Source organism: Anabas testudineus, chromosome 22 (genome assembly GCF_900324465.2).
Source record: "Anabas testudineus chromosome 22, fAnaTes1.2, whole genome shotgun sequence".
NCBI classification, from domain to species: domain Eukaryota; kingdom Metazoa; phylum Chordata; class Actinopteri; order Anabantiformes; family Anabantidae; genus Anabas; species Anabas testudineus.
This window is the reverse complement of record NC_046630.1, coordinates 13308855-13334523: the sequence shown is the minus strand read 5'-3', so window position 1 is coordinate 13334523 and position 25669 is coordinate 13308855. Positions and strand designations below refer to the sequence as shown.

Below are 25669 nucleotides of genomic sequence, written 5' to 3'. Positions count from 1 at the left end.
TGACTCTGAAAGTTAAGTCAACACAGTGAAATGTAACCGTCATGTCTCCTCCTTCACTCAGACCCATCTTGATGGACGCGAGTGAGTAACCAGAGAATCTGGACCTCTGCTGTGACATGTCATGAGGAGGCACCCAGAGGCTGAGTTTAGACGGAGGAGAAAAAAAAAAAAAAGGCAGCTCTCAGGAATGAAGAATAGGACACTGATACGGGGAAGTTCCTGTGTCCGCAGCCTCAAGGGGCATCCAGACGTTTCTTTCCCAGGCTGGGATGTCTGTGTGAATCCACTCCGAGGTAGATACCAAAAATCAAATACATCTTTTTGGTTTGCTACCAAATGCATCTTCCAGGGTGGCCTATTCCTTTTCAAGTGTGATGCATTTTGTTTAGATTATCAGCTCTTCTTATGATTTATTTCAAACCTAAACAGCATCAGTCGGGTACAAGTCAGCCTCGGAAATCTCTTCCCGCAAGTGGAATGAACTTGAACATGTCTGTGTTGAGCAGAAAGAAGCTGTCGACACAACACTGACATATGATCATCGCCTTTTCCAGCTGATGCTGTTACCATGGAACTATTACTCCAATTAAATTAGCTGGTTTTTGTGCAAAAAAGATCAGGCGGCCAAGTTTGAGGCCGTGCAGTCATTAGTGCCCACAGTCCCATTTTAGTTTGTGAGTCTCCTTCAAATAAACGTAAGAAACCAGACACAGGAAATAACCCAGGATGTTTGTGGTACCTGATAGCACCAGAAAGTAAAAAAAAAAAAAAAAGTTTACATTGGTCATCCTGTTATGTAGAAATTAGGAAACAGACAAGCAGTCCGTTTTTTTACAAGCTTTATTTACAATGTTATTTCCAAGTTTTGCAGTGTAGGAAGCACGTTATCATAGGTTTTATTTTCCTCATTCGCAAATGACCGGACACTTCCTCTACCACTGTCACATAAACTATGTACATAGTGTGTTTGTATACAGGCATTATAAAACTTGGCAAATGGAAGGTTCTTTTGCTACTTCAATATGTAAAAGATTTCAAAAAAATAAAATACTGCAAATACTGCAAACACTGCACACGGGATAGATGCTGACCTGTTAACACCTGTGTGCTGTTGGTTTTCTTTCAATTTACTTTAGACTGGCTCACAGTGCAGCCAGCAATCAAGTATCACTCTGGAATACTGGCTCTAAAACATATATGCTTATTTTTCAAACTGTTGTCAATTATGATAATATATAAGAAATTATCCGGTAGCTTGAGTCTGTAATTTTTTTTTTTTGTCTCTTTCAAGAAGAAATTGCCATTAATAGGACCAGGAAATGGTCCAAACTAGCTGGATTTTACATTAGTTTCTCTGAACCTATCCTTGTAACTCACTTGAGACGATTCTCCCACAGTATCTTATCATTTGCATCAAGGTAAAAATATACACAGACACATGAAAGCAAGAAAACACAGGGATCCCACAATCTACCTTCTCTTCAGATATATATATTTAAAAAAAAGGTTCCACACCATCCCTGACGTACATTTCAACAGGTCAGACATACAATGGATGAGTTCCATTATATACAGACTTGTGGGGACGGACGGTTCTAAAGAGCTCTGGGTAATATAACTTAGAGCCCAAACTGTTGATGTTAATGGCAAGTGGTTTACAAAACACAGAGACAAATCGAGAAGTAGACACTTTGCAACTGAATTTATCCCTCAAAGGGTACTTTACCACTCACTTCTTCAGGAGAAATATGCAGTATGTGATGCCCAAATACGAAACCACATTTATTCTGAGCATGGTTTACCTCCATCTTTACTAACATCTTGTTGCAGTTAGAAAAAAAAAAAAAAAAAAAACAGCTGATGAACCACATTCCCATAAACAAAACCGCAGTTGTTCCTGTCATTTTAAACACTGGAAAATATAATTTGTAGGGTCACAGTAGGAAACAATTCAAAAACTAGAAATGTTAAATGTGCTTCTTTTGCTCATCCTAAAACATGAATTTTGAAACGGACGTTTCTTAGCTCAGTACTTTTTCTAAGAAACTCCTCTTCCTGAAAAGTAAACGTAACCTTTTCTCCTGTTTACACCTATGCGAGCAGACACTGCTCATAAAACTACTTTCGTGTCATTCTCATTAAACTCAAACAAACATTGCACTATTACAAGTCCTTGTCTCCTTTTGTTGCATAAGTGTTTAATAGTATTTTGATGTTTGTATGGAAATGTCACATCATTTGTAACAGTATGAGTGGTGATGACATAATACTACTAATTTTAAAAAAAATGTAACAACACTGCTGTACAAGCGGCAAAAGAATAAATAAGCCATTAAGATTAAAAAAAAAATGTACAACATCCATTAAATCAAGGTTATATAATATAACAATTATGAGTAAAAGAGGTTAAAAACAGAAGTAAAGCCCTCATTAAACTTACTTAACCTAAAAATACATGTAAAAACATTTTCTGCCCAAAAAAATGCATCATGGAACAGATTTAAGCCCAATTCAGACATTTTGTCTTGACACGATAAATAACAAACTGAAACCGGTCTTTGAGGACAATGTGCCTTTAGAAGACCAGAAAGTTTTTTTTTGTTTTTTTTACTAAAATATCATATTTTAAAAAAGGCACTAAATTGGAGGATTCATTCATCTCTCTCATTTAAATAAACGTATGTATTGATGGCCATAACACACATGTATCCCTGGGTCCAGGTGGGTCTCTGTTTCTGTCAATATACTTTGAACATGCTCTGGAAATAAAATGTAGATAAGACAAGTATAACAAAAACCTACATATAATGTACGGTATGACTTATAGCCACACCAAAAAAACTGTTAATGCCAAAATTTATCATCTGAAATTGTTTTTTCAGAAATTATTGTTTCCGTTTCCTCATCTTTAACCAATTGGTGCTTTCAATCTGGCTAAATCAATAAGCTTTACATTAGCCTATTTGAACTACTGTATAGTTTCATAACCACATTTTTTTAATTAGTATCAAGATCGATTCAAATTAAAGTAGAGTGTGTAAAATGTGCCAAAATGTACTTATCTGCTACTTAAGTAACACGGTAATCAAATACAATGCAGCCAATATCCAAAATAGCTATGTGTAATACACTAATGTGTATGAAAATATGAATTCTATTGAGAAACTAATTGTCAATAAATTACATCTAAAGTTATAGGTAGGCTTAATGAGGGCTTCTATTCTGTATAAATGCAAATAAATGTTTGTAACAATGTAATTCATTTAAAATACTTATTTTGCTCCTACTTCAAACTGTCCAAAAACCTGCAGGGTAAGATGGTAATGCCTCTTAAGTTCTCCATTAGTCCAAAACTTGCTGTGCTTATTAATACTTGAGGTAAAAACTTCTAAGACGCCATCTAAAAACATGTAGAGGAGAGGCTGGGCAGAACCATTGCAGGAGATAGACACTTCGATTTTGTTTTGCAGGCTACAAATCTCACGTATTCCTCTCTCACCGACGCCAACTCTTTCCCAACCATGTAAATAAAATCAGGCATGTGGAAATATGTCACTGAGGTATCCTGGAACAGCCAGCCAACATGAAGTTACACACGGGGACTACAGGAAAAGGCTTAAGTCAACAGGTTGACTTTACTGCCATGTTCTGCCCTGTCCTAGTGGTTTGTAACATACTGTAGGTTGAATGTTAACACACTGATGAGTGTGGAAGCACAAGCAGGCATGTCCATGATGACTAAGGGAGGAGAAATGGAGGAAAAAAGATGGATGGGATAACAAAGAGCAGGAGAACAAGAGGATTAAGGAGTTGTAAGGGTGGAAAAGAGTTTAATTGGGGGAAGGAGGGCGAGGGTTTTCTTTTTCCGAGCCCATCCCTCCTCAGGCTTGTCTTGAAGTTACAATGCATGACACTGCAGAGGGTTGTTAGTGCTCATGCTACTGCTTGGTGTGCTGGTTATTTTGCAGGCTAGAGTCAATGCAAAGTCATGCAAATAGTAGGCAGGCAGGTAGTTCATGCATCAAGTGCCCCAGCCTAGGCTTGGTCAGTTCATTGGTGTGGCGGTCATGCAGTAACATTGCTGTTGAAGGAGGAGAGAAAAAGAGAGTCGGTCAAACGACAGGGCCTGTAAGCCTAAAATTCGGACCCTGGTCAAAATAAAACTGCATGTTTACAAAAGGGTTTATCATGTTACTTAGAGATCACTCAAGACTTGCTTTAAAAACATTGACAATAAACAAAATGCAACAAAAAGTGTGTTAAAGAAAAGATGGGAAAGCCTGCAACAAGCATATGTTTTCAAGATTCCTATTTAAGGTCAAAGGGGAATACTTTAACACACTGCGAACCAACTTTTCACTGTGACTGTAACTAATTGATTTTAAAATGATATCGAAAGTAAGTCTGCGTCAGTGAGCTCTGTGTAGTGTCAGCAGGGAAGCCCGCAGTATTGCAAAGATAATTCGACCAGTAGTCCATACAGTACGTGGAAATCTAAAACCATGGCACATAGGGTGTTGTCTGGGGTAAATGCTGGTAAATTATGAGCCAATGCAACTACTTTGCTTGACAGTGGCTCATTAAAAAACATAATAAAAATCAGTTCACACAATTACGTAGCACACTGATCTCCTACATCTAACTCACTGTGGACTGCATCTTCAGCAACAACTGTCATTTTCTATTTTTCTTTGGAAGAAAAATACCATTCACAATTATTGCTGTAATTTTCACCAGTCAGCAGTAACTTGTTTCGCTTTCCAAACCTTGTAGTCCTATCAGAGCTCATTAACTTTGCAAGCAAAATGAACACTTACATGTGATGACTATACATCCTATGTCTCTATAATGACTCAGTAGGGGAGCAACCTTCTGAAAATCTCTCTATTTGAATAGAACAATTTCAACATTAACATATGTAACAGAAACTTGCCGTTAACATCCTTATAGCTATATCATAAAAGTTAAGACAGATATACACAGGACAGAAAATCTTTCAACTCTGACGGGGAAAAAATCAAAAGAAGAAGAACCTCAAACGTTATAACAGGTAGAGATGTGCATGAATACTGCATGATCAGGTAGAGCAGGTCTTCTAATCAAGAATAACATTAACTAAGCAAGAAGATGCCATTCTTCTCTGCCCTACCATCCAGATAACCTGCCTGGCAAAAGTTTGCCACAGAGTACAGGTTCAGATCAGTGGTTGAGAGGGAGTAGAGAAGGCGTTTGGAGTGATTAGTCAGGCCCTATCAAATATGTTGGGGTGTGAAATAGGTAGAAGCCTGTCATCACAGGAGTCAGAGTAAAATATGCTTAAGGAAAAAAAATGGTGCATGATTTGGGCAGTCTTTGCTGGCATCTCTACCTCATGGATCTGATCGAGAAGGGAAAAAAAGGATAAATCAATAGGCAGGAAACAAGAACTTCCATTACAAATGAATAGAAACAATGCGCCTTTAAAAAGGGCACATGTACTGTATAGAAGTTCAGGGATTTGTAAGGTAGTTTGTCACAGCATTTTTCTGCCCTGCTGCCATCTACCTTGCGGTAGCTTGCTGGACGTGGCCTGGATAGGTGCGGCGTGTGTTGGTGGCTTGTCTCTGCCGGGCCAGAAAGGACTGCCCAGAGCCGGAGTTGGCCAGTCGGTCTTCAGCCGCCTTCTTCTGCATAGACATACCCTAAGAGGAGATAAAGAAGAGGGTTCATTAATAGCTGTAATGGTTGCTATCAGAATGAGAAGAGAGTGAGTAGATAGAGACTCATTAGGGCAGTATAAGATGGACTTTATGCAGCACAAACTGTTCAAATACACAGAGCCACTAGGGAATTGGTCCACTAACCTTGATGCACGAGAAAGCAAATTAGCCCAAACGCAATAATAGTGCAGCTTTAACAACTAATGAACATTAACACCAACTATTGATTAGGAATGTGACATAGCAAATGTTGCATGGTAAACTTTGTAGTCTCTGCTGCCCTCTAGTGGTCACAGTCATTTGATGCATGACTTGTGAGTATTTAGGTTTGAACTTAAATCACAGAGAATAACATAATAAAAGGTAAGAAAAAAAACAAAAGACACAAGTCAGTAACCATCTCAGGCTGCGTGTGTGTCCTTCTTACCATATTGTACCAGGCTGACACAATCAGTTTCTCCTCGTAATCTCGCTGGGTCTTTGTCTTGTCCATCTCTTTCTGTTTTGAGTAAAAGTAAAGCCACAAAAAATTAAGCAAAAACCTTTTGAGTTAAATGCTGTTGTTTGCATATTTCCATTATGTGTAACTCACTTTCCCCTGAACTATTTGTTAACTGCAGGACTGCTTACCTCCAATGAGTGTAACATTCGCTCTTTCTCCTGCAGCTGGTTCTTCAGAGCCTGGACCTCTGGACCTGAGCCCTGGTTCTGCTTGGGATCCAGGGTTCGGATCACCTGGAGAAACCACAATTAATAACATCAGAATCATAAATACATTTTTTTATTGACCAATATAGACAGCAAAAATTTGGAACACTTTGCAAAACATAGTTAATGTGTTGATCCTTGTAGTAAATGTAGATATATATACACACTCACACTCTTTGCTTTTTCCAGGTATTTCTTATATCTCTCCTCCATCTGTTTCATGTCGTCATCTTTCTTTTTCAAGGCCTCTTCCAGCTCCTCCACTCGTTGGGCTGAGAGGGAACAACATTTCATTTTAGTTTTACTATTTTTTGCTATGCTCTTTTATGCATTTCCTTTTGAATTGAATAATTTTTTGCAGGATTGTCTTGTAAGACGGGGAAATCTACAAACTACGATTGCACTTCAAAACTGAACATGACTCCACACTCACAGCTGGCATTGTATTTTGGCTCTACTTCATCGATGTAGGCGTTTTTCTTCAGTAACTCGCTGTTCAACTCTTGTAGTTTCTCCCTGGATAACAAAATATAAATGTTAAAAATGGTTTCTGATCTAGATTTGTTTAAGGTTTCATGCTAAGCACTCCAAGACTAAATCACAAAGACACTTGAAATTCCTGTTCAATTTAATTTTATCATGGTCCTAACTCCAAAAATCATATATGAAGTTCTGTAACAAAATTACTTACATGTGCTCCTCATATTTCTTCTTCAGAATGGAAGACTGAAAAATGAAAATAAAGATTTAATACAATTGAAGAGTCTTCAAAAAAAGTATTTACGCAGCAGTTCTGATGGATATATGCAGGACTTGAACCACACTTCAGCTGTTCAAAAGTTAGTCGCCCCTCTTTTGATTCTATTTTAATTCTTTTTTTGTGTTTAAAATTATCTGTATTAGGCAAATACAGCCTCGGACAAACAACAACCTATAACTGTTTTACACCATGCCATTATTTATTTTTAATTTTATCAGTTTCTCCCACCATTGTTGATGAATTTTGAACGATTCTTCCTAACAACATTGCTTCACTTATTCACAGCTCTCTCTCAGCATTTCAGTTGGGTTAAAGTCTGGACTTTAAGTAGGCCATCCTAAATCTTGGATTCTTTTATTTTTCAGCCATTCTGATGTAGATTTACTGGTGTGTTTTGCATCATGTCCTGTTGCATGACTTAAATTCAGCCAGGTTTCGATGTTGGATAGATGCTCTCAGATTTGTCTCTAGAATACTCTGGTATAGAGAGGAGTACACGGTCGACTCAATGACTGCAAGGTGCAACAGTCCTCTGGCTGCAAAATAATCTAAATCCAAATCATCACCCCACCAAGGCGCTCAATTAGGTGTTTCTGCTGATGGACATTAATGGCAAACAGCTTCACTTTGGTCTCATCTGTCCATAGGACATTGTTCCAGAAATTGTGATTTGCTCTGATGCATTTTTGCAGACATCAGTCTTTCTGTCTTGTTCTTTTCAGACAGAGGCTTTCTCCTGGAAACACTTCCAAACAAACTGTACTAGTTCAGTCTTCTTGTCATTGTGATGCTATGCTCAGTGAGGCCTGTAGTGTCTGAGATGTAGCTCCTGCGTTTTTTTCCATATATTACTTTTCCATTTTGATACTGAACAATCTTTCTGCCTGTTCTTTCTGACTACAAATTGTTTGCAAATAGTCTTATAATCATTTCCAGATTGATGTGTAGCATTAATTGCTTCTCTAAGATCATTGCTTATGTCTTTCTTTCTTACACACACCTGAATAATCCAAACCAGCAAACTGCCAAAACTTGAGCTTTTATAGAGGTTTGCACGCCTGCTGACGATTGGTAAAAAGGTAATATGTTGTTGTTCATCTGAGGTTATACTTGCCTGAAGTCCACTATGATCAGATTATTTTTCTTAGGTTTTTACTTACATTAACAATTATTTAAAGAGGGGATAGTAACCTTTGCACATTAATTTTAAACAATCCTGTCCTGCACTGGCCTTTGTAAACATCAGAGTACAGTGTAATAAATAGTATTTCATCAAAGTTGTAGTAGGCAAAAACACCTACAAATGATGAGAGTTGGAGTAGGAAGGAATATCTATATGTCTATCTATAAGTTCCCATGTATGCCTGCATAGTGTTAGAGATGCTTCTCTGTTTCTAACATGAACGAATGCTACAGAATCTCAACACTATAGTAGCTACAGAAACAGAAACAGTTACTTGTGTATCAACTCAGTGAATAAATGCATAGTGGTCATTAACATCCTCAACAAAATTTTAGAATGGAATAAGGTTTTAGGTGACTTTAAATGGCAATTTTCTTTGCAAAGAATAATGTTGTTACTGAGTTTTTGTTGTCCTCTCTAACGGGTATTGTATCTATTTTGGTATTAAGCACTGTGTACAATGTGCAAACGTCTATTACATTCTGAGTTGTTACACATTTGTTTCAAGAAGTCTAAATACTAAGCAAACAGCTGGTCTTAAAAGAACAAACTGTCAAAAAAAAGGGAACTAGTTATTAATCACAATGGTACTTACTAGAGTCTGAAAGTGGGAGCATTATTTAAAAAAAATGCACAAATGTCTTACCAAATGTCAACAATCAATGATCTGCCAGACTTCGATTTCAAGCTTTATATCCAAACAATATTTTGCCAGTGTGTCTTTTGCATTTTTGTATCTGATATTTAACACACCAGCTTCTAATGACTGAAATTACACTGATGTTATTACTAGAAAAAAAAAGAAAATGAAAAAAGCTATTCCTAAGTACCATCTCAATAATGGTGACAACAAAGATTTCACTACTTACATCATCTGCCTTGGAACCTTGTTCTTGAACGGTCTTCTGTAGCTCCTCTACCTGACTCTGCTCCTCCATCAAGCGCTGATTGATTAATCTAGATACAAAGGGAAGAAAATACCAATTTGACAATGCTGTTGTAACATAGCAATGAGCAAACTGGAAACTATACAGTGAGAGATAAAACACTAGTGAGGTAAATCTCTGACGTTCAACTGTACACAGAGAAACTCTTTGTGGGAAATCAAATTGGATATTGATCCACATTCCAACACCTGCCCACAGTTAAAATGTGGCTCTCACAAATGTACATGAATATTTTGATGAAAATACTGCTGGGATGCACTTCACTGACCTGTTCTCTGTCTCCAGTTCATTTTTTCTTCTATTGGCATCTTCCAGTAAACTTTGTAACAGTGCAATCTTCTCATTGTCTGACCCCTCCTGGGCCAGCTTCAACATCTTGTTCTCATGCTGGAGACGAATCAAGTGTTCTCTGTAAAAACATGTTGGGCAGGAAAAAGCGTCAGTTTTAAGCAATCTAAAATTATTGATGATGTGTAGCTGGCCGAGATACTATTTGATACACTGTGAGGAACTGACTTGTACCAAAGAGAAACCTCAACCATAAGAGGAAGAGGACCTACATGGCTTCACTGAACTAAATACGCAAGTCCAGATGCAGACTTGTTTCTGTAGGTAGTGAGTTACAATCCTAATCTTGTATTAGGTGCATACATTGTGAGATATAATCACACCTGAGTGAGTATGACACAGTGGAATGTCAGAAAATTATTTCTGTACTAGCTAGTCTTAAATTCTACATAATTCTGCAAATATGCAACAAATATGCTGCGTCAGTCTAGTTGCTCCTACATTTGCAGAAGTAAGACAATTAGCTGGTTATATGTAGTCAATGTAACATGGCCCTCTGTACTAATTCAGTTAAATTAATGAAAACAAAAAGTAAGAATCTTTGTACTCAGGTAAACACTAAAGTGGTGGAAAGACATGTTGGGAGCTTTTTGACAGTACAATAGAGCAAGAGGTATCTGATACTTAGGTGGTCTGGAAGGGAATTAGTCAATCAATCCTGGATCAGAGGTTTATATTAGATCAGAATCTGTTTGGTTAGACTGTGTAAAGTCTGTGCAGTCTGTCTCTTGAATCCTGTTTTTTAGGGTGTGGCTGCTGACTCATTTCCAACTAAACTGGCTAAATGACCCAGACTACTCACAGTTGCTTGCTAGTAATGCTTAGACCAGGTTATAAAGGCAAGAAAAGACTTGATAGTGCAGCCAGCTAAGCGGAAGATTTACATCAATGTCACCAAACTTTCTTTGGGAGGTGTTCTGATTACTACGTTCCAGAGTTAAGGGATAACAGCATTTCCAGCTGTTTTTTTGGTGGTCTGAAGAAAGCAAAAATCAACCCCAGGTGCTGCTTATGAAAGCAACAGGCTCAGACATGTCACACACTCTATTAGGCACTGGACTGACAACCAACAGATATAAATTAGCATGAATCACCAAAACACCCAGTTACTAATTTTGTATTTCACATACATTTCAACATCTTCATCGTAGTTTCGACACTCCAGGGCAAAAGTGGGTAATTAGTAATCTGGACTGGGTTACTCAAGTAATGCTCCTTTTAATATAAGTAGCTTTTAGAAGATTAGGATTTCTATTTAAATCCACATTTTTCTAAGTTCACAAGTGTTGTTGCACGTCATGCTGCCAGTAGAAAGTCTAGCCCTCTTAGAAGGCAGTAGTCAGGCTGATGTAACTCACACACAACTATTACATAACTCGCAGATATGGCTCTTTAGAGGCCATACTTGTCTACCTTAAAAACACCAGAGAGCTGGAGGAACAGGCTAGAAACCATCAGGCTGTGAACTGTGAACAGCACCAGACATGCTCTCATGGTCATACTCACACTCACACACACACACACACTGGATCAGTAGCACCAATACCAGAGGACCTATCTATTAATATACAGACAACGTGTAGTATTAGGAAAAACCAAACAAAACAAAACAAAAAAACACACATATATCATTTCTGTCATACCGAATCTCTGGGGTGGTGATCTCTGCAGCAAGTGAATCAGAGCCATCATTGCTGACCAACGGCAAGAGACCTGCACAAACAGACAATACTATTATTACACTATTACAGGGTTAATACTTACAATTAACAAGCAGGGGGTACCATGTCCGACTGCATGTTTGATAAGATTCACTTATGGTTCGTCTAATGTTTAGTTCTTAGCTTTTCTTTGGTAGGTTTATATGTTTTGGGTCATGCTAATGGGGGACCCATGATCTGCAAATAAGACACTGGGCAGCATGATCTGCTCTAGAATTCTCCATAGTCTTGAAAATGTATTTTGACCCTGCTCAGATTCCAACAATAATGCAGACCCAAAATATATCTGAGGGTGCTTTCACACCTACAGGCTTTAGTTTAATTAAATTGACTTTACAGAAAGCTCCAGTTTTCTCTGATCTGTCCAAAGGATATTCTCCCAAAGCACTATGGGCTGTCAATATGCATTCTAGCAAATTTCAGACAATACTGTTTTTGTGTCCCTCCATTGTCCTCCACTGAGCTCACTGTTGCTCAAACAGCAACGGTATGATCAGCACTGATGTACCTTGACTTTTGGTCTCATAGCCTTTACCTTAACACCAGAGAAATTACTTTTCTCCGTATAAAGTGCCTGAATGACTGATGACAAGATTGAAGACATATAGTGCCAATTACAGGAAACAGTACTTTTGTTAAATCAACAAATTTGTCTACATCTTTGTAAAGTTCCCTTTAAAAAAAATAAGCACAACTACTCTCATTTAGCCACTCTGACTTTTCTTTACCTGATGTAAGCTGTCCCTCTTGAGCTTGAACACAATGTAGCTCCTCAATAGTCTCCTTCAGAGAGTCTCTCTCTGTTCGCATACGCTATAAAGAAATTCAGACAGGAAAAAGTTTGAATGAGTGAAACAGAAAATGATAATAATTTCTGGAATATTTAGATGTTATTTATAGCCTTTGGTTTTACTTTCTTCTAACCTGTTCTAAAAAATGCTAAATTACAAAGTTAGACAATCTCCAATGATGAAATGTGTATGGTGCATTATGCAAAACTTTTATAACTTAATAGTTTTTATGTTATTCAAATGACCTTTACATACATCTTTTTCTTTTTGCAGGGAGTCCACTTTCTCTTTGACACGTTTGTACTCAAACTCCATCTTGTCAGCTTTTTTAGACTCTTCTGACAGTCTGTTCTGGAGTTCAACCACCTGTGAATAGAGAGGGCAGTAGAAAACATTACCTCTCCCTCAAAAAGGAAAATAAATAATGATTAAAATTCTGTTGGTTGCATACCTGTCTTTTGTATGTCTCCAGCTGGGCCTTGGCAGCATTAGCCTTTCGTAAATCTTCCTCCAAACTAACATTTGTCTGCATTAACACTGTGTTCTTCTCCTCCATAAGTTTATTCTGAAAAATAGCAACAGAAATGTAAGCATTTGTCTGGTTTAACTTGTCTTGTATAGAGATAAAAAAAACTCTACCATGTTTAAGAGTAACTGCTGACTAAAAAACATGACTGAAACTAAATGTAGTTTCTCATAAACAAAAGACAAACCATGTAATGTGTTGTTAGGTGAAGAATATCTAGTAGACTTATCACAATAAAAAGTTATTATGTTCTTTCTGTTCACTGTGCACCTGTCTCCTGAGAAGTCCCATGTCCTCTAGTTTCTTCTTGTAGTGTTCAACTGTGGCCTCCAGCTTTGACACTTTGTCCGATGAATGTCTGGGAGGAAGGCAACAGGTAGGGTCATTTTGTGATGTTACATTTAAATAGCATTATTTGTCATATCAGCTCACTATTCTGAACCAATTTCAATTGGGCCCTTGGTGCAAGACATATCATGTATATCTGTTGTTATAGTGTCATGTTCACGCATTTAGCACAACACCAACAACAATATGTATTTTGAGTCATATAGCCTCTGATGTGTTATGATGAAAAACATTGTTTTATCACCTCTTCTAACTTTAGGAATGCATTAAAGCTTTTGGAAAACTAAAATAATACGCAAATAAAGCATGCAGTTAACATTGTCTGATGTTTGACAATTTTGTAATTGCTCTCAACAAGTAATTAGAAGCTATGAGATTACTGATATTTATCATTTAGTTTTACTTAGATAAATTCACTAGAGGTAAGATGTTGCATTCCAGCTTACCTGAGGACATCCATCTCATCTTTGAGAGACTGGGCTTCATCAGCCAGGGAGGTGAGCTCTTCATTCTGTGACTTCACATCCAAGAGTTCTTTTTCAAGCTCCTCACAACGGATCCGGTAGTCGTCTTTTGCTGCCTCCAACCTAGAAAGAATTAGCAACAATCTAAATGTCGTCAAATTGAAAGATTTTTAACTCAAATTATTATTGTTGTTATTATTATTATTATTTTACAAAATATTAAGGATGTTCATTCCAACAGCTCCACACCTGAAAGTTTCTTCCTGTAGTTGCTCCAGCTGTGTCTGCAGCTGGAGGTGTCTACGTCCAGCAGGGCTGTTTATGTCCTCTATAGAATCAGACTGGTTAAGTCTCTCCATTAGGACCTGGTTTTCTGCTAGCAAACTGCTCTTCTCCTCTTGGAGGGCTGCCACCTGTGGGAGAGAGCGTGGCAAAAAGAAGCGAAAAGAATAGAAATGTATAGTAGAAAAAGAAAAAGGAGCAGAAAGGGCAGAAAAGGTAATGAAAGGCCCAGAGTCGGATAAGCAAGTTTGGAGAACAGAAAAATTTAATGGGAGCATGACAGGTGTGGTACAGATGGAAAAATATTAGGGGGAGAGAGAGAGAGAGAGAAATAGAAAGGAAACAAGTTACAGTAGCAGGAAACAATGCTGAAACTGTCTATACAGAATTAAATTCATTCTCTTATGTATAATTCACTGCAGCATTTTTTGGGTAACAAAGCAAACACACACCAAACACACTTCAACAAGGCAAACCAACAAGGTTGCAAAGAGGACTTTATATGGTTTGTCTTCTCACTGTGGTAGACATGGAATAAAACTCCACACAAAGCAAAGCAAAAGCTGTTTTTTTTATCTGACAATACTAACCTATTACTGAAAACACTTCAACAAATCTGTGAACTTAGTGCTTGAGAAAATACAACAAAGACATTCTTAGATGATTAATACAGGAATATCCAATCAGTAGTGATTTTTTTTTCTATTAGCCTTGAATTTAAAACCACTAGCACCACAACTCATCATCGCCAAAGGGAGCACTAGTGTCGATATACAGTATTATGTGTTAACTTTAGTTCTGGGTAGACTTTTGTGTTGCTCGTATGTTAAGTTGATTGTGATACTAAACTGTGTTTCTATGCACCTGCAGAATCTATTTAGCAGAGTTTAAAATGCATTTATAAGCCATTACAATGTGACCATCTATGTTGATTTTTTATTTTCTTTGAACATTTCTTTGTTATGGGTAAAATGTATGCAGTTTAAATGTTAAATTCTTGTTCATTCTCAACAAAACAGGTTTGTCGAAAACATACTTGATTCCTAAATGTACTGAGTTACAGTGCATACAACGGTGGGGCTGAGTAGAGAACCTACATTTTTATAAAAAGCTTACTGGTCCAGTAACTACATATGAATAATACAGATTAAATGATATATGTATTCAGCAGTTCTGCCGAGTCATTCCAGAAGCAAAGCCTTCCTCCTTCCTGTCTACTGTTGCTGTGGGAAGCATGAAAGACAACACAGTAAAAAGGCAGCAGGTTATAAGTAGCGGGGTGACATCTGACACACCCACACAAAACTGCAGTTTTGCTGGTGTGCCCAAGTAGACCACGTGTACACGTGTGCACAAACACTTGTGCAAAAACGTGTACACACACATGCACACATAATTAGGAGAGGGAGATTCCAAGGGGGATGCTGGTGCAAGCAGACTGCAAAAAAAATATCTAGTAGTATTAGACACACCACAAAACAAATACAAAAAAAAGAGACAAAAAGAAAACAAAATTTAGATTTACCCTCTCTTCTAGCTCATTAAAGTCTAACCTCAGTCTATCACGCTCCTCTTGGACATGGAGGGCCTTTAAAGCAAGGCACACAGTATTGAAATAGTCAGAAAGTAAGTTAATAAGTATAACAACAGGAGAGCAAGGAGCCATTTAAATTACAGCTCCATTTTTCTGCAGCAACTCTGTCATTAGCAGAGATAAATTCGTGTAGCAGTTTCAATCAATATTAAGGTAAAAAGAAAAAAAAACTGCAATCTCACAAGCATGTAATTAAGCATTTTAGTATATTAAAGGCCGAACTATGGGGCCAGAATCAGCAGTTTAAATACACACCATATAATTATGCTTAAACTACGCAAAAAAAATGGAGCTGCCTTTAAAGTGTAACTAAAAATTAGTTAAAAAGGTATGAATTATGACAAAATTAGTTGGATATATAGTAGAAAAAGTCACATTTTACTTCTGTCTACAGGGACAGGCGCTATACTTTATATTTTATGAATATTTAACACTGAGAAAAAAGAAACAACACATAAGAAATATTATCACAGTGTCACCTACTTTGTACTGTACTGTCACAGTGTCACCTACTTTGACATCCAGATATTGATACAATCACCTGTTAATGTCTGGGATACTTGTTGTTTATCAATGTGTAGTTATAGATAACCGCAGCACCATCTGTGTCATTGTTCACATGCTTGTGTAGTTTGTGGATGTTAGAAGGATTTAAAAAGGATAGCTAAGAGGAGGAAGACTAGGGCCTAATCAGTTAAATGCTGGACTTCTAGTGATCATTTCTGACAACATGCACAGCTGTCACAACCAAATCAATGCAGACTAGGTGAAAGTGACACAATGTGTAAGTGTCCACGTACTTACCAGCAAGCATATCCATGACCTAACTGTATACTCTACAAAGATGTACACATCCAGCTATCAAAGAGTTTCAAACAAGGGGGATTACAAGTAACACAACAAACCAACCTGCATATCAAGCTCACGACACCTCTGGGCGATCTCTTCCTTTGTAGCCAAAGCATCATTCAGCTCCTCAACTGTCTTTTTCAGCTGAAAACAGAGATTTAACAACAACAAAAGTAAATTTGTCAGATTTACTGATTTTACTGTCACTTGGATGAGGCTAAAGGAAAATAATTCACAGACAAGTTGGACATACAACTATAAAATTTCATTTACCAAAAAACTTTTTTTAATTTAATTGATTTGATTTCTGTTCTTACTGTTCACACAAGTCTCCATACCTGTCTGTCTAGATCCACATATGAGTCATTTCCTCCTGTCACTGGAGTCTCTTTACTCATCAGCTACGGAAACACACAAAAACAGGTTAACAGTGGGAAGAAGTTGTTCAATGAAGTGATTACGACTAGGTTCTATTACGGATATCATAACACGGTACCAAAGGTTTGGCATGCATCCAGTATTAACTCTTCTCTATTCCAATACAGCAAGTGAGTTGGAGCTTGGAAAACAAATTATACTGTACCAAAAAATACAACAAGCTATTTTATGATGACACAACACCTTTGACAGCTAGTAGGGTGCTTTCAGTACCATCACATTTTCAGAATTTAGGTATTGACCTGGCACTGAAATATAAAATTATAAAATTTAGCAAGCAGGACTGCTCACACCCATTGGATCACCAGTTCATTCTGCAGATGCACCTTCCACCTGCAACCCTCTTGTATTTTGATATTTGAGAAAAAAAATATCAACTCTCGTCTGCAAATATTATTTGATTCAGGTCTAAATAGTGTGAAAATCTACCTCTTGGATGGCTGTCATGACAACATGCTGCACCGACTCCTCCATCATCATTATGGTCTGGATGTATTCTAGAGAACATAGAACACACAAAATGTAATATAACCTTTGGATTCAATTGTTTATGTAGTGTAATTTCAAAGAGGAAATTTTACACAGCATGAGATATGCACCTTGTTTCTGTTCGCAGTTGACAGCACAGCCCAGTATTAGCTGCAGCATCCTCCCAAGTTCTGCTGCATCAGAGTGTTCTCCAATGAGATTAACATCTGGTAGTGTGAAGTCATTGATATGCTGCCCTAAAATCTAAATAGGGCAAAAACATGTTTTTTAAATAATCCAAATATCACATTACATGAACACATGGTTTATCATGGCCTTTATTATGTTGAAGAGATTAAAGGTGTATTTTTCTTACCTCCTGGTTATAATCTAGGATGCCTTTGAGAATTTTCTTTAAATTGCTGACCTGAAACAAGAAAGAATTTATGTAAATGTGTCCCTAGAAAATTTGAAATCACAATAATAGCAATACCAAATGTGACTGTGAAAAAAGACACCAATCAATGTATAACTAATATGAAATAAATATATATGTTAAAATACAAACACCAATTCTGGATAAAGATTTTAGTCATTCACACTTAAGCTAGTAGGATAAAAGAAACTCCCCCCAAATAACTTAAACCATGAATCCTCCTGTTAAAACAAACAATTTGCTGATACTCACCTTTAATCTCCAGTTGTCACCAACCTCTGGCTTGATTCTACTAATCCAAGCGTCATTGAAATACACTACATCTCTAGAAAAATAAAACAAAGAATACAGAGTTTTTCCTATGTGTGCTTTTTGTGAATAAGCACATAAACAAAGTAGCAAGAAGACGTGTAAGAAAGTCACATTCACATTACATTCTGCTTTATTGCTGATTGTATAATCCAGTTAGCAAATAAAAGGCAAATATTCACTTTTATAATACGCCTACACTAAGGATGACTTACATTTTCTGTAAAGCTTGGGCCATGACAACACCACTTGTCAAGTCTTCTACTGTTTTGCATGGAGCCTCCACTCCAAACGTCTGGATCTATACATCAAATTGATAAACACAGACGCATAAACACAATGTGTGATGGGCACAGGAAAAGACAATGCAATGGTGCTCATACAGTATCTTTCAAACATTTTAGTGAAAAGTCAATAAATAACAAAACAACTGGATTAGTTTCAGAATTTTGTTTTGTCAATGTACTCTTGCTTTTCCACATTATTAAACATTCAACATTATTAAAGCTAGTGTGAATTTCACTTACACTTCTACAATAGCTCCTGTGGGAAAGAGCAAATACAGTCATAAATAGGAAGCACACACATTTGCTCCAGCAAACTCAGTCCACCTGTCATCATTACAGTTTCTCTTACATCACCTCCGTCACTATTTTCAGATCTGCTCTCGTCCTTTCCAGATGCCTTGCTTGGCATGTCTTTGTTGCCTTTCTACCTTTCATATTATGCCTCTGAGCTGAACGTCTGTTGCCCAGACAGAAGTAAATATTCGTCATTCTGCATGCCAACAGTCTACATGCCAAAAGCAAAAAGGAAACAAAACAGGAATGTTGGAAATTTTACAGGAAGAAAATAAAGAGGTTGAAATTTTGCCTTCATATCCTTCTGTCCCTCTAACTTTATATTTATGACAAGGACTTAGGCACAGATTAACCAAAGAGCTAAAGACAACAAACAAGTGACAGACTAGTCAAATAGTGTGTGAGACTGCCTATCAAGTAGAATACAGGTTAAATCCTTGATGAGATATCTAGGTTTAAATGACATTTCACTGCATCTAAGACCTGCTGCATTACCATTATTTGGGTTTTTAATATTAAAACATTGCACTTTAAACAATGTGAAAGACATGTACAAAATCTTTCTACTTGGTTAATTAATGTGCTTAAAGATTCACCTGTGGTTATGGTATACTTTCCAACCAACTGTAAATTAGTCAATCTGAAATCATTTGGCTGTCTCTGACTGTAGTAAACATGACATTTGACACTGTCCACAGTAAAAGAAGCATTTCACATGGCACAAGTGCAACGTAACACATGACACTCATGGATAAATTAAGACACAGCTTTTGCTAATGTTTCCAAAAGGTTGTAGACAGTAGTTTAACTTTAGGTTCACAGTTTCACATTGACTACAACACCTTTGTTATGACTCTTGCCCATTCACATGTTGCAGTGATTGTGAAATGTGACATTTTCTGTTAAAGTACAGTTATGGTTAGTAAAGTAGGATTTTACACAAAGCTGATGCAAGTTAACTTTTAGCTTCCCATGTTGTTATCTTAAATCTTCAGGTACAATATGAGAACATAAAATTTTAATTTGACAGCAAGATGCCCCTAAAATGTATGTATTGTCATATCTATTTCCACTAACTAGTTTTGAGGGTTTTTAGGTAGTCAGGCACCAATAAGATTATCATCAGTCAGGCAGCTAGAAGCTAAAGCCAGCCCCTGGCCTAAAGCCTCTAAACAACAGAACCAAACAATACCAGTGATTACATAACACCAGTTACCAGTGAGAGACTGAGAAAACCTTCAATTACACACACAGTGTTCACTCCATAATCTACCAGTTTAGCTTAAGAGTGCTGCCACATTTATACTGCATCAGAATCAAGATTACACCCTTTCCTGTGATACTACACTATCTTGTAGAAATGGTTACATGCTTGGTTCCTGTGTTTCAATACTTTTAAGACATAATACTGACAAGTAGGATGACACTGCACTATTGAAATATAGTGTAACTATTTTTCACCAATTAGCAGTAACACTATATTATAAAAAACACAATTTTAGCAATACTATACTATTCACTACACTATATTGACATTATAAACGTCTTCTTTACATGTAAGCATGTAAAGAACATGTGCACTGGAAGACAGAATTACACATTATAAAGGAAGGGATAATGTAACAAGACAAATCACTTTTCCCCTGGAGTGGCGAAGCGCTAAAAGGAATTGAAACAAGACAAATGTCAAGATGTAAACGGTTGCATGCAGACATATTGTTCTAAACCTGGTGATGGCTCTACACCACAGCAATGTTTGGCCTGCATCATTTCCTTTTGCAGGAAAGGAAATATAGGATGAGCCATAACATCACAGCTTGGCAAACAGTCAACCGCTTCTAACACGATGTTATAAAGTATTTGTTACAAGAAAATTAATCATCATCATGATCATGATAAGCTATAGTAACAGATCAGCTGCTTGACCAGCACACCCTAAACCATGGTGTATTTTATGGATTGAATGATTAAGCTGCATTATATTTATCTCCTTTTTGAGTGGCTCTGTGGCCTTATTTATTTACATTCTAACCTTTTGTTCCCAATGCCATGTGCTTGACTATATGCTACATCAGCAAAAATGCACCCTACTAACCACTAGTTTATAAACTTAACATATGTCTATGTGACATTTCCTGAAAAGGCACAGCAGAACTGTGCAGGTAAGTGCCTTTATTCTGAGGAGAATATTGTACACCCTACCAGCTATTAGAGAAAGAAAAGCCCCCTTTGCCAGCTTTATTTCAACTGCTGATGGCAAACAAATTGTGCTTTTAGAGGGATATTATTTATGTTGCACTCTTAGTAAATAGATGAGCCAAAACATGTTAGTCAGCATTAAACATTTTGCCAACAGCTGGTGTGTTCCAGCACCCAACTAGTGCTGGAGGATATTGCTGAACATGTTTTGTGTATTACATGGATAGCTACTGAAAGACTTGTCTAGCTACTACATCGTTGTAAAAAGATTATTAGGAGTTACCCTGCATTTGATGACTTCATTTGATATACTGACACTGATACAACACTGAGCAGAGAGAAAAAAGGAGGTCAGCAACCACTTTTACATATGTTGGAACTTTCTGTACCACCACAGAAAATCTTGTGCCATTTTCCACAAGGTATCCTAAATCCTTTCTTCGTCCAACGTGTGTGAGCTGCAATGTGGAAAGTGACGACTGAAAACTAATTAATCTGGAAACAAAGAACCATGTGAACAAATGCATGTCTTGCTAAACTAGAATCTAGTTTAGCAAGATTTGCTTTTGTTCCACAGTCATGGCAGATTAAAATCAGACTGCTTTGATTACAGCATCAACAGTAATCTGCTTCACAGATAAGAAAGTTCAGTGGATTTTAACTGAAATAAGCTTAAATGACACTATTGGTTTCACAGTGGGCTTTGCTAATACTTGCGTTACCTTGGATGGCACACACAGGCCTGACCAAAAGCGTGAGCACACAATACATTCACATCTCAAACAAACAGGGTAGACTGAGGTCAAAAAAGGAAATCCACACCTACATGTTTGTGGAAACACGTTTGTCCAAATTTCCACACAGGGGTTTACAATGTCAGCCAGCGCACTACTTTTTAACAGTGAATATGCATTTAGTGATGGTGGTTTCAGCTACAAAATTATGTGCTACAAAAATAACCAAGACACTGGCAACCTTTGCATTTCCTTGAGAAGCATGAGCAAGTCATAAAGGATAAAGATGCCTCTTTGTAAGCTGTGCTGCTGCTACATGTATGTGTGTATTTATATATATATATATATACTAGTACTAGTAAATTTGACAAGACAATAAAGATATATATATATATATATATATATATATCTTTATTGTCTTGTCAAATTTACTAGTCTTGTTAAGTAGTCGTTTTATACAACACATTTATGCTGCACATAATTATTAGTGCACATGGTGACAACAAAACATTTCACCATGGGTATTTATAACTGCAACTCTACAATGTCAATAGCTCAACTAAAATCAAGAATTTTCTTATTCATCAAATAAACTATCACAAATATGTATTTAAAAGGGAAAAAACATCTTTTATATCATCTGCAGTAAGTACACTTTCATAAAATCAAATTGCATCACTTATATAATATTATTTAATTAGGCAAACTGACTTGTACAACAGGAATAAATCGCCTTATGAAAAAAGAAATGGCTGAGAGAGATGATATACGCTAAAGTCAAGTGATAGATTTAATGTTAATTTTGCTCACACCTGGTGTCACACTGACACCATGAAATGTGTTGCATTGAGTGTAATCAGTTGAAAAATACATATTCCCTTTATGTTAAGTGAATGTTGACGGTAAGATAATAAACACCAGATTCGCAGAAGCTAATAGTGTACTGAAACTTTACTATTTTATGGAGTATCACATTATATAATGCATTTGGGTGTGACAACACTGAAAATATATTTATGATATGCAGCCATTACTGTGGGTTTCTAATACAACAAACTGGTACAGTAAGAAAACATGTTCAGTTAGCAATATGACTTTGTAAAATGTTATTATAATATATCATTAAATATATTTGGAATAATTGGTACATTCATTTTTTGACATTAGTTAAATTATCTATATGACCGGCCGCATATATTGACCACAAGCAAAAAGTTGACTAGTTATTGTGGCTGTTATTATGTAAGAATTACAATGGCTTGTATTTTAGTAATAATCAGTCAGTTACTTTCTGACTGGTATGACTTCAGTTAACAGGTATGTGAGGAATTTCTTTTTTTTTTTACCAGCCATATCATTACTAGGAACATACTGTAAAGAGTTGTCATACACAAAACAAGCCGACAAGAGGGGAAGGTGACAGTGCTGTACTGACAGACACAAGACACAGATTAATTCTAACTGTACCTGAACTAAACTTGTACATTTACAGATTAAATTCCGTACTGAAACCATAATTTTAAAAGTGACCCTTTCTTTCCCTTCAAAAAGTTTCACATCTATCATAGAAGCATCATCCAAAAACCAGATTTTTTTGTTTCCATAGATATATTAAGATGTAAATAACATCTTGTGTTAATGATCAGCATACAAGCTCTAAAATCTCAATTTGATAAAGAGAATTTAAAAATTGACTCCAAGCATGACTGCATGGCAAGCAGCACGTGACTATGCAGAAGTAGGGTAGTTTAGCTATCACCAACATAACATGCATGTTTTCACTCCTACCATTTGTGCCAACAGTGTTTAGGTAAACACATAAACACATATGACCAGTTTCCACCACGACATCTAAGCTAATCCATTCACAATTCTGTTTGAGATGTGTGACCTACATGTGCACGACTATCCAGGTCTCTCTCAGAAATCAAGAAATCTCTGCCTTAGACTTAATGTTGCATCAAATTATACACAGACACGTAGCTTCAGTTCAACAATGTAAACATGCATTAAACGACAGCATGCGATCCTCTAATCTGATGCATTTTCTCTATGATCCTCATCGTCCAAGCTTTGAATGATGTAGATTTGGGATAACCTTATAAATCCACCACTGGCAAGCTAACAAACCTTGTGTTGTACATTTTAGATCACAGGAAGGGATAGAGAAGGGAAAGCTGACAAAATGATCCACTGGACAACAATGACAGGAATTCACACTCAAAGCAGACACTGTGCTGTAACGTCATATGTTCAATCCAGAGGAAAAAAGAAAAAAGAAAAAACACTGAACCTCAACAGGGCCACTTTCTCTGCCGTTTGACTCCCTGCTAACGTGAACTGTTATACGGCACGGCATTAGGAAAGTTCAGCTAGCTAAAAGAACCGGGATATCTATAACGCAAATTACAGTCTTGGCTGGGTAGGTGGCTCGCTGGCAGCTAGCATGCAACACATCAGCAGCTAGAGCAACAAACAGCTGGCCTGCATACGTAACCGTCTGCTAACGTTATCCCGTTAGCTCATCGACCTAGCATTAGCACTGTATGCTATCTAGCATCGCCGGCGCCGAAGAGCTGTCCGTCAGGGAAAAGAGACCCCGAAACTTCGTATTATTTCACCTACCCATGTCAAGAGGCTTTCACAGAGCTCCATTCGATCCAAAGATTCCGATGTACTCATTGTTACCTAACGTAAACTGACTTTATGTGGCAGACAGTGCCTTAAGTTAACAGTCGGCTTCATACACTCCCGAGGTCTCTCGCTCTGTGGGTGTCTGTCTCACAACCCGTCGGCCAATAGTCGGGTTCGCTGCATCGCGACTCCGGCGTCTCCCAGACTAGGGCTGGTTGGGCGGAGTCTGCACTGTAGTTAAGGGACAATCCGACGAGTTCAGAAAATGCTCCATTACGAGATAAAATACGTATTTATAAACCACTTTCAAGAAATTAAGCACCCTGCGTTATTGTTAGATGTCTGCTAGTCATTTAAGATAGTGGTTCCCAAGCTAGCTAAATGGGAAGGGTGGATTACCGGTATATGAATATATAATATTTATTCTATACACATAATACTCATAATAAATTATTTTGCCCCTAAACTAAAAATATGGGAAAAAATATGTTTGGTTTTAGTATTCACTATTGGTGGACATGCTGGAAGAGTTACATACCAAAGAAGTTTGGAAAATCTAATTTAATGCACCCACCCATCCTACAGCATAACAAAAAGCACTGATACTGATCAGTACTGACAGTGCTCTGATTAGATGATACTCTGACTCACAAAATCAAGTTGAAGGAAATGAACTTATTAATATTGACTTGCAGCCAGACTCACCTATGTGTATACGCAGAAAGAAGTTTAATCTATATGTCATATTAAACATTTACAAAACGTAGGTTGATGAGACGCCTGCTTGGGATATGTCTCCTAACTCTGATGGAGGTTTCATCACAGGCCCACGGCAGCCAGAATATTTTCCCACCTAGAAGCTCTCACCTAACCGGTCCTCAGCTGTAGAACAGCAGGAGCATTTACAACACGTGTTGTGCTGCTTAATCAACAACAAGAGTAAAAAGGCATGACAGCTTGGCATGTGCCACACCTTAAAGTGAGACATTCCACAAGGGAACTGATGCTCCTTTCTACTGGCCCAGAACTGTCAAGCTGCTGAACTTTACAGTTAAATGTTGATCCACGCACACCTGCGACTCCCGCCTTTCTACTAGTCATGAACATGAAGGCCAGAAAGCAAATGGCCTGGATATAGTTTCAGTTCCCACTTTAAATCAGCTATTTTCTGCCTGAGGGTCAGAACTGTCTATTCACACACAGAAACGTTAGGTTATCAAGACAAGTGTGACTGTTTTGAACAGGTGAGTACATGCTATGAAAGTTAGTTCATTTGAGTGGTCACAAGCCACCAAGCTTGAGAAAAGAGAAGTGCATCTACTATGTTTTTAACAGATGAGTTCTATTTATCATGTCAACAGTCTGATATCCCACCCCCGTGTGTTACGTCAATCTAGTCCCCATGAAAATGTTTTTTTGCCAAATGAATATATCCATTACAAAAACACTGACAACACATTACAACAACTCTGACATACCTGTACAGCATGTTCATTTCAATTTCTTTGGATAATAACTGAATAAAAATAATTAATCTAGACTCATTTTTTAAAAATTTACTCAAATTAAAAACATAAGACATTGATCGTCCACAAATTGGACAATCTCAACAGCTTTTTATTATCAAGCGATTAGGGTTTCTGTTTCTTG

General features: G+C 37.2%; 1 protein-coding gene across 3 annotated transcripts; it reads right to left on the bottom strand.

Moving 5' to 3' along the window:
* Positions 1-822: 822 nt before the first annotated feature.
* Positions 823-24185, bottom strand: hook3 (hook microtubule-tethering protein 3). 3 transcript variants are annotated; one of them, XM_026339864.2, is made up of 25 exons: positions 24011-24185; positions 18087-18172; positions 17815-17887; positions 17503-17553; positions 17258-17390; positions 17088-17155; positions 16559-16621; positions 16281-16364; positions 13745-13908; positions 13478-13618; positions 12954-13041; positions 12609-12722; positions 12413-12523; positions 12095-12179; positions 11289-11358; positions 9566-9706; positions 9220-9307; positions 7099-7133; positions 6841-6923; positions 6579-6679; positions 6330-6434; positions 6127-6198; positions 5545-5681; positions 5369-5377; positions 823-4081 (listed from the first exon to the last, which is right to left on the bottom strand). In XM_026339864.2, the coding sequence occupies exons 1-25, from the start codon at positions 24065-24067 to the stop codon at positions 4066-4068; spliced, it is 2175 nt and encodes a 724-aa protein (XP_026195649.1). In that variant the 5' UTR covers positions 24068-24185; the 3' UTR covers positions 823-4065. The 3 variants fall into 3 exon arrangements, with proteins under 3 accessions (XP_026195649.1, XP_026195650.1, XP_026195652.1); XM_026339865.1 differs by lacking the exon at positions 5369-5377; XM_026339867.2 differs by having other exon boundaries at positions 823-5681.
* Between the last annotated feature and the right edge of the window lie 1484 nt (positions 24186-25669).

Excerpts from the sequence above, each read along its gene's own strand:
- hook3 (XM_026339864.2), bottom strand. The coding sequence starts at position 24,067 with ATGAGTACATCGGAATCTTTGGATCGAATGGAGCTCTGTGAAAGCCTC. Across the intron at positions 17,156-17,257 it reads CAACTGCGAACAGAAACAAG|AATACATCCAGACCATAATG; the intron begins GTGCATATCTCA and ends TATGTTCTCTAG. Across the intron at positions 13,042-13,477 it reads GATGAGATGGATGTCCTCAG|ACATTCATCGGACAAAGTGT; the intron begins GTAAGCTGGAAT and ends CCTTCCTCCCAG.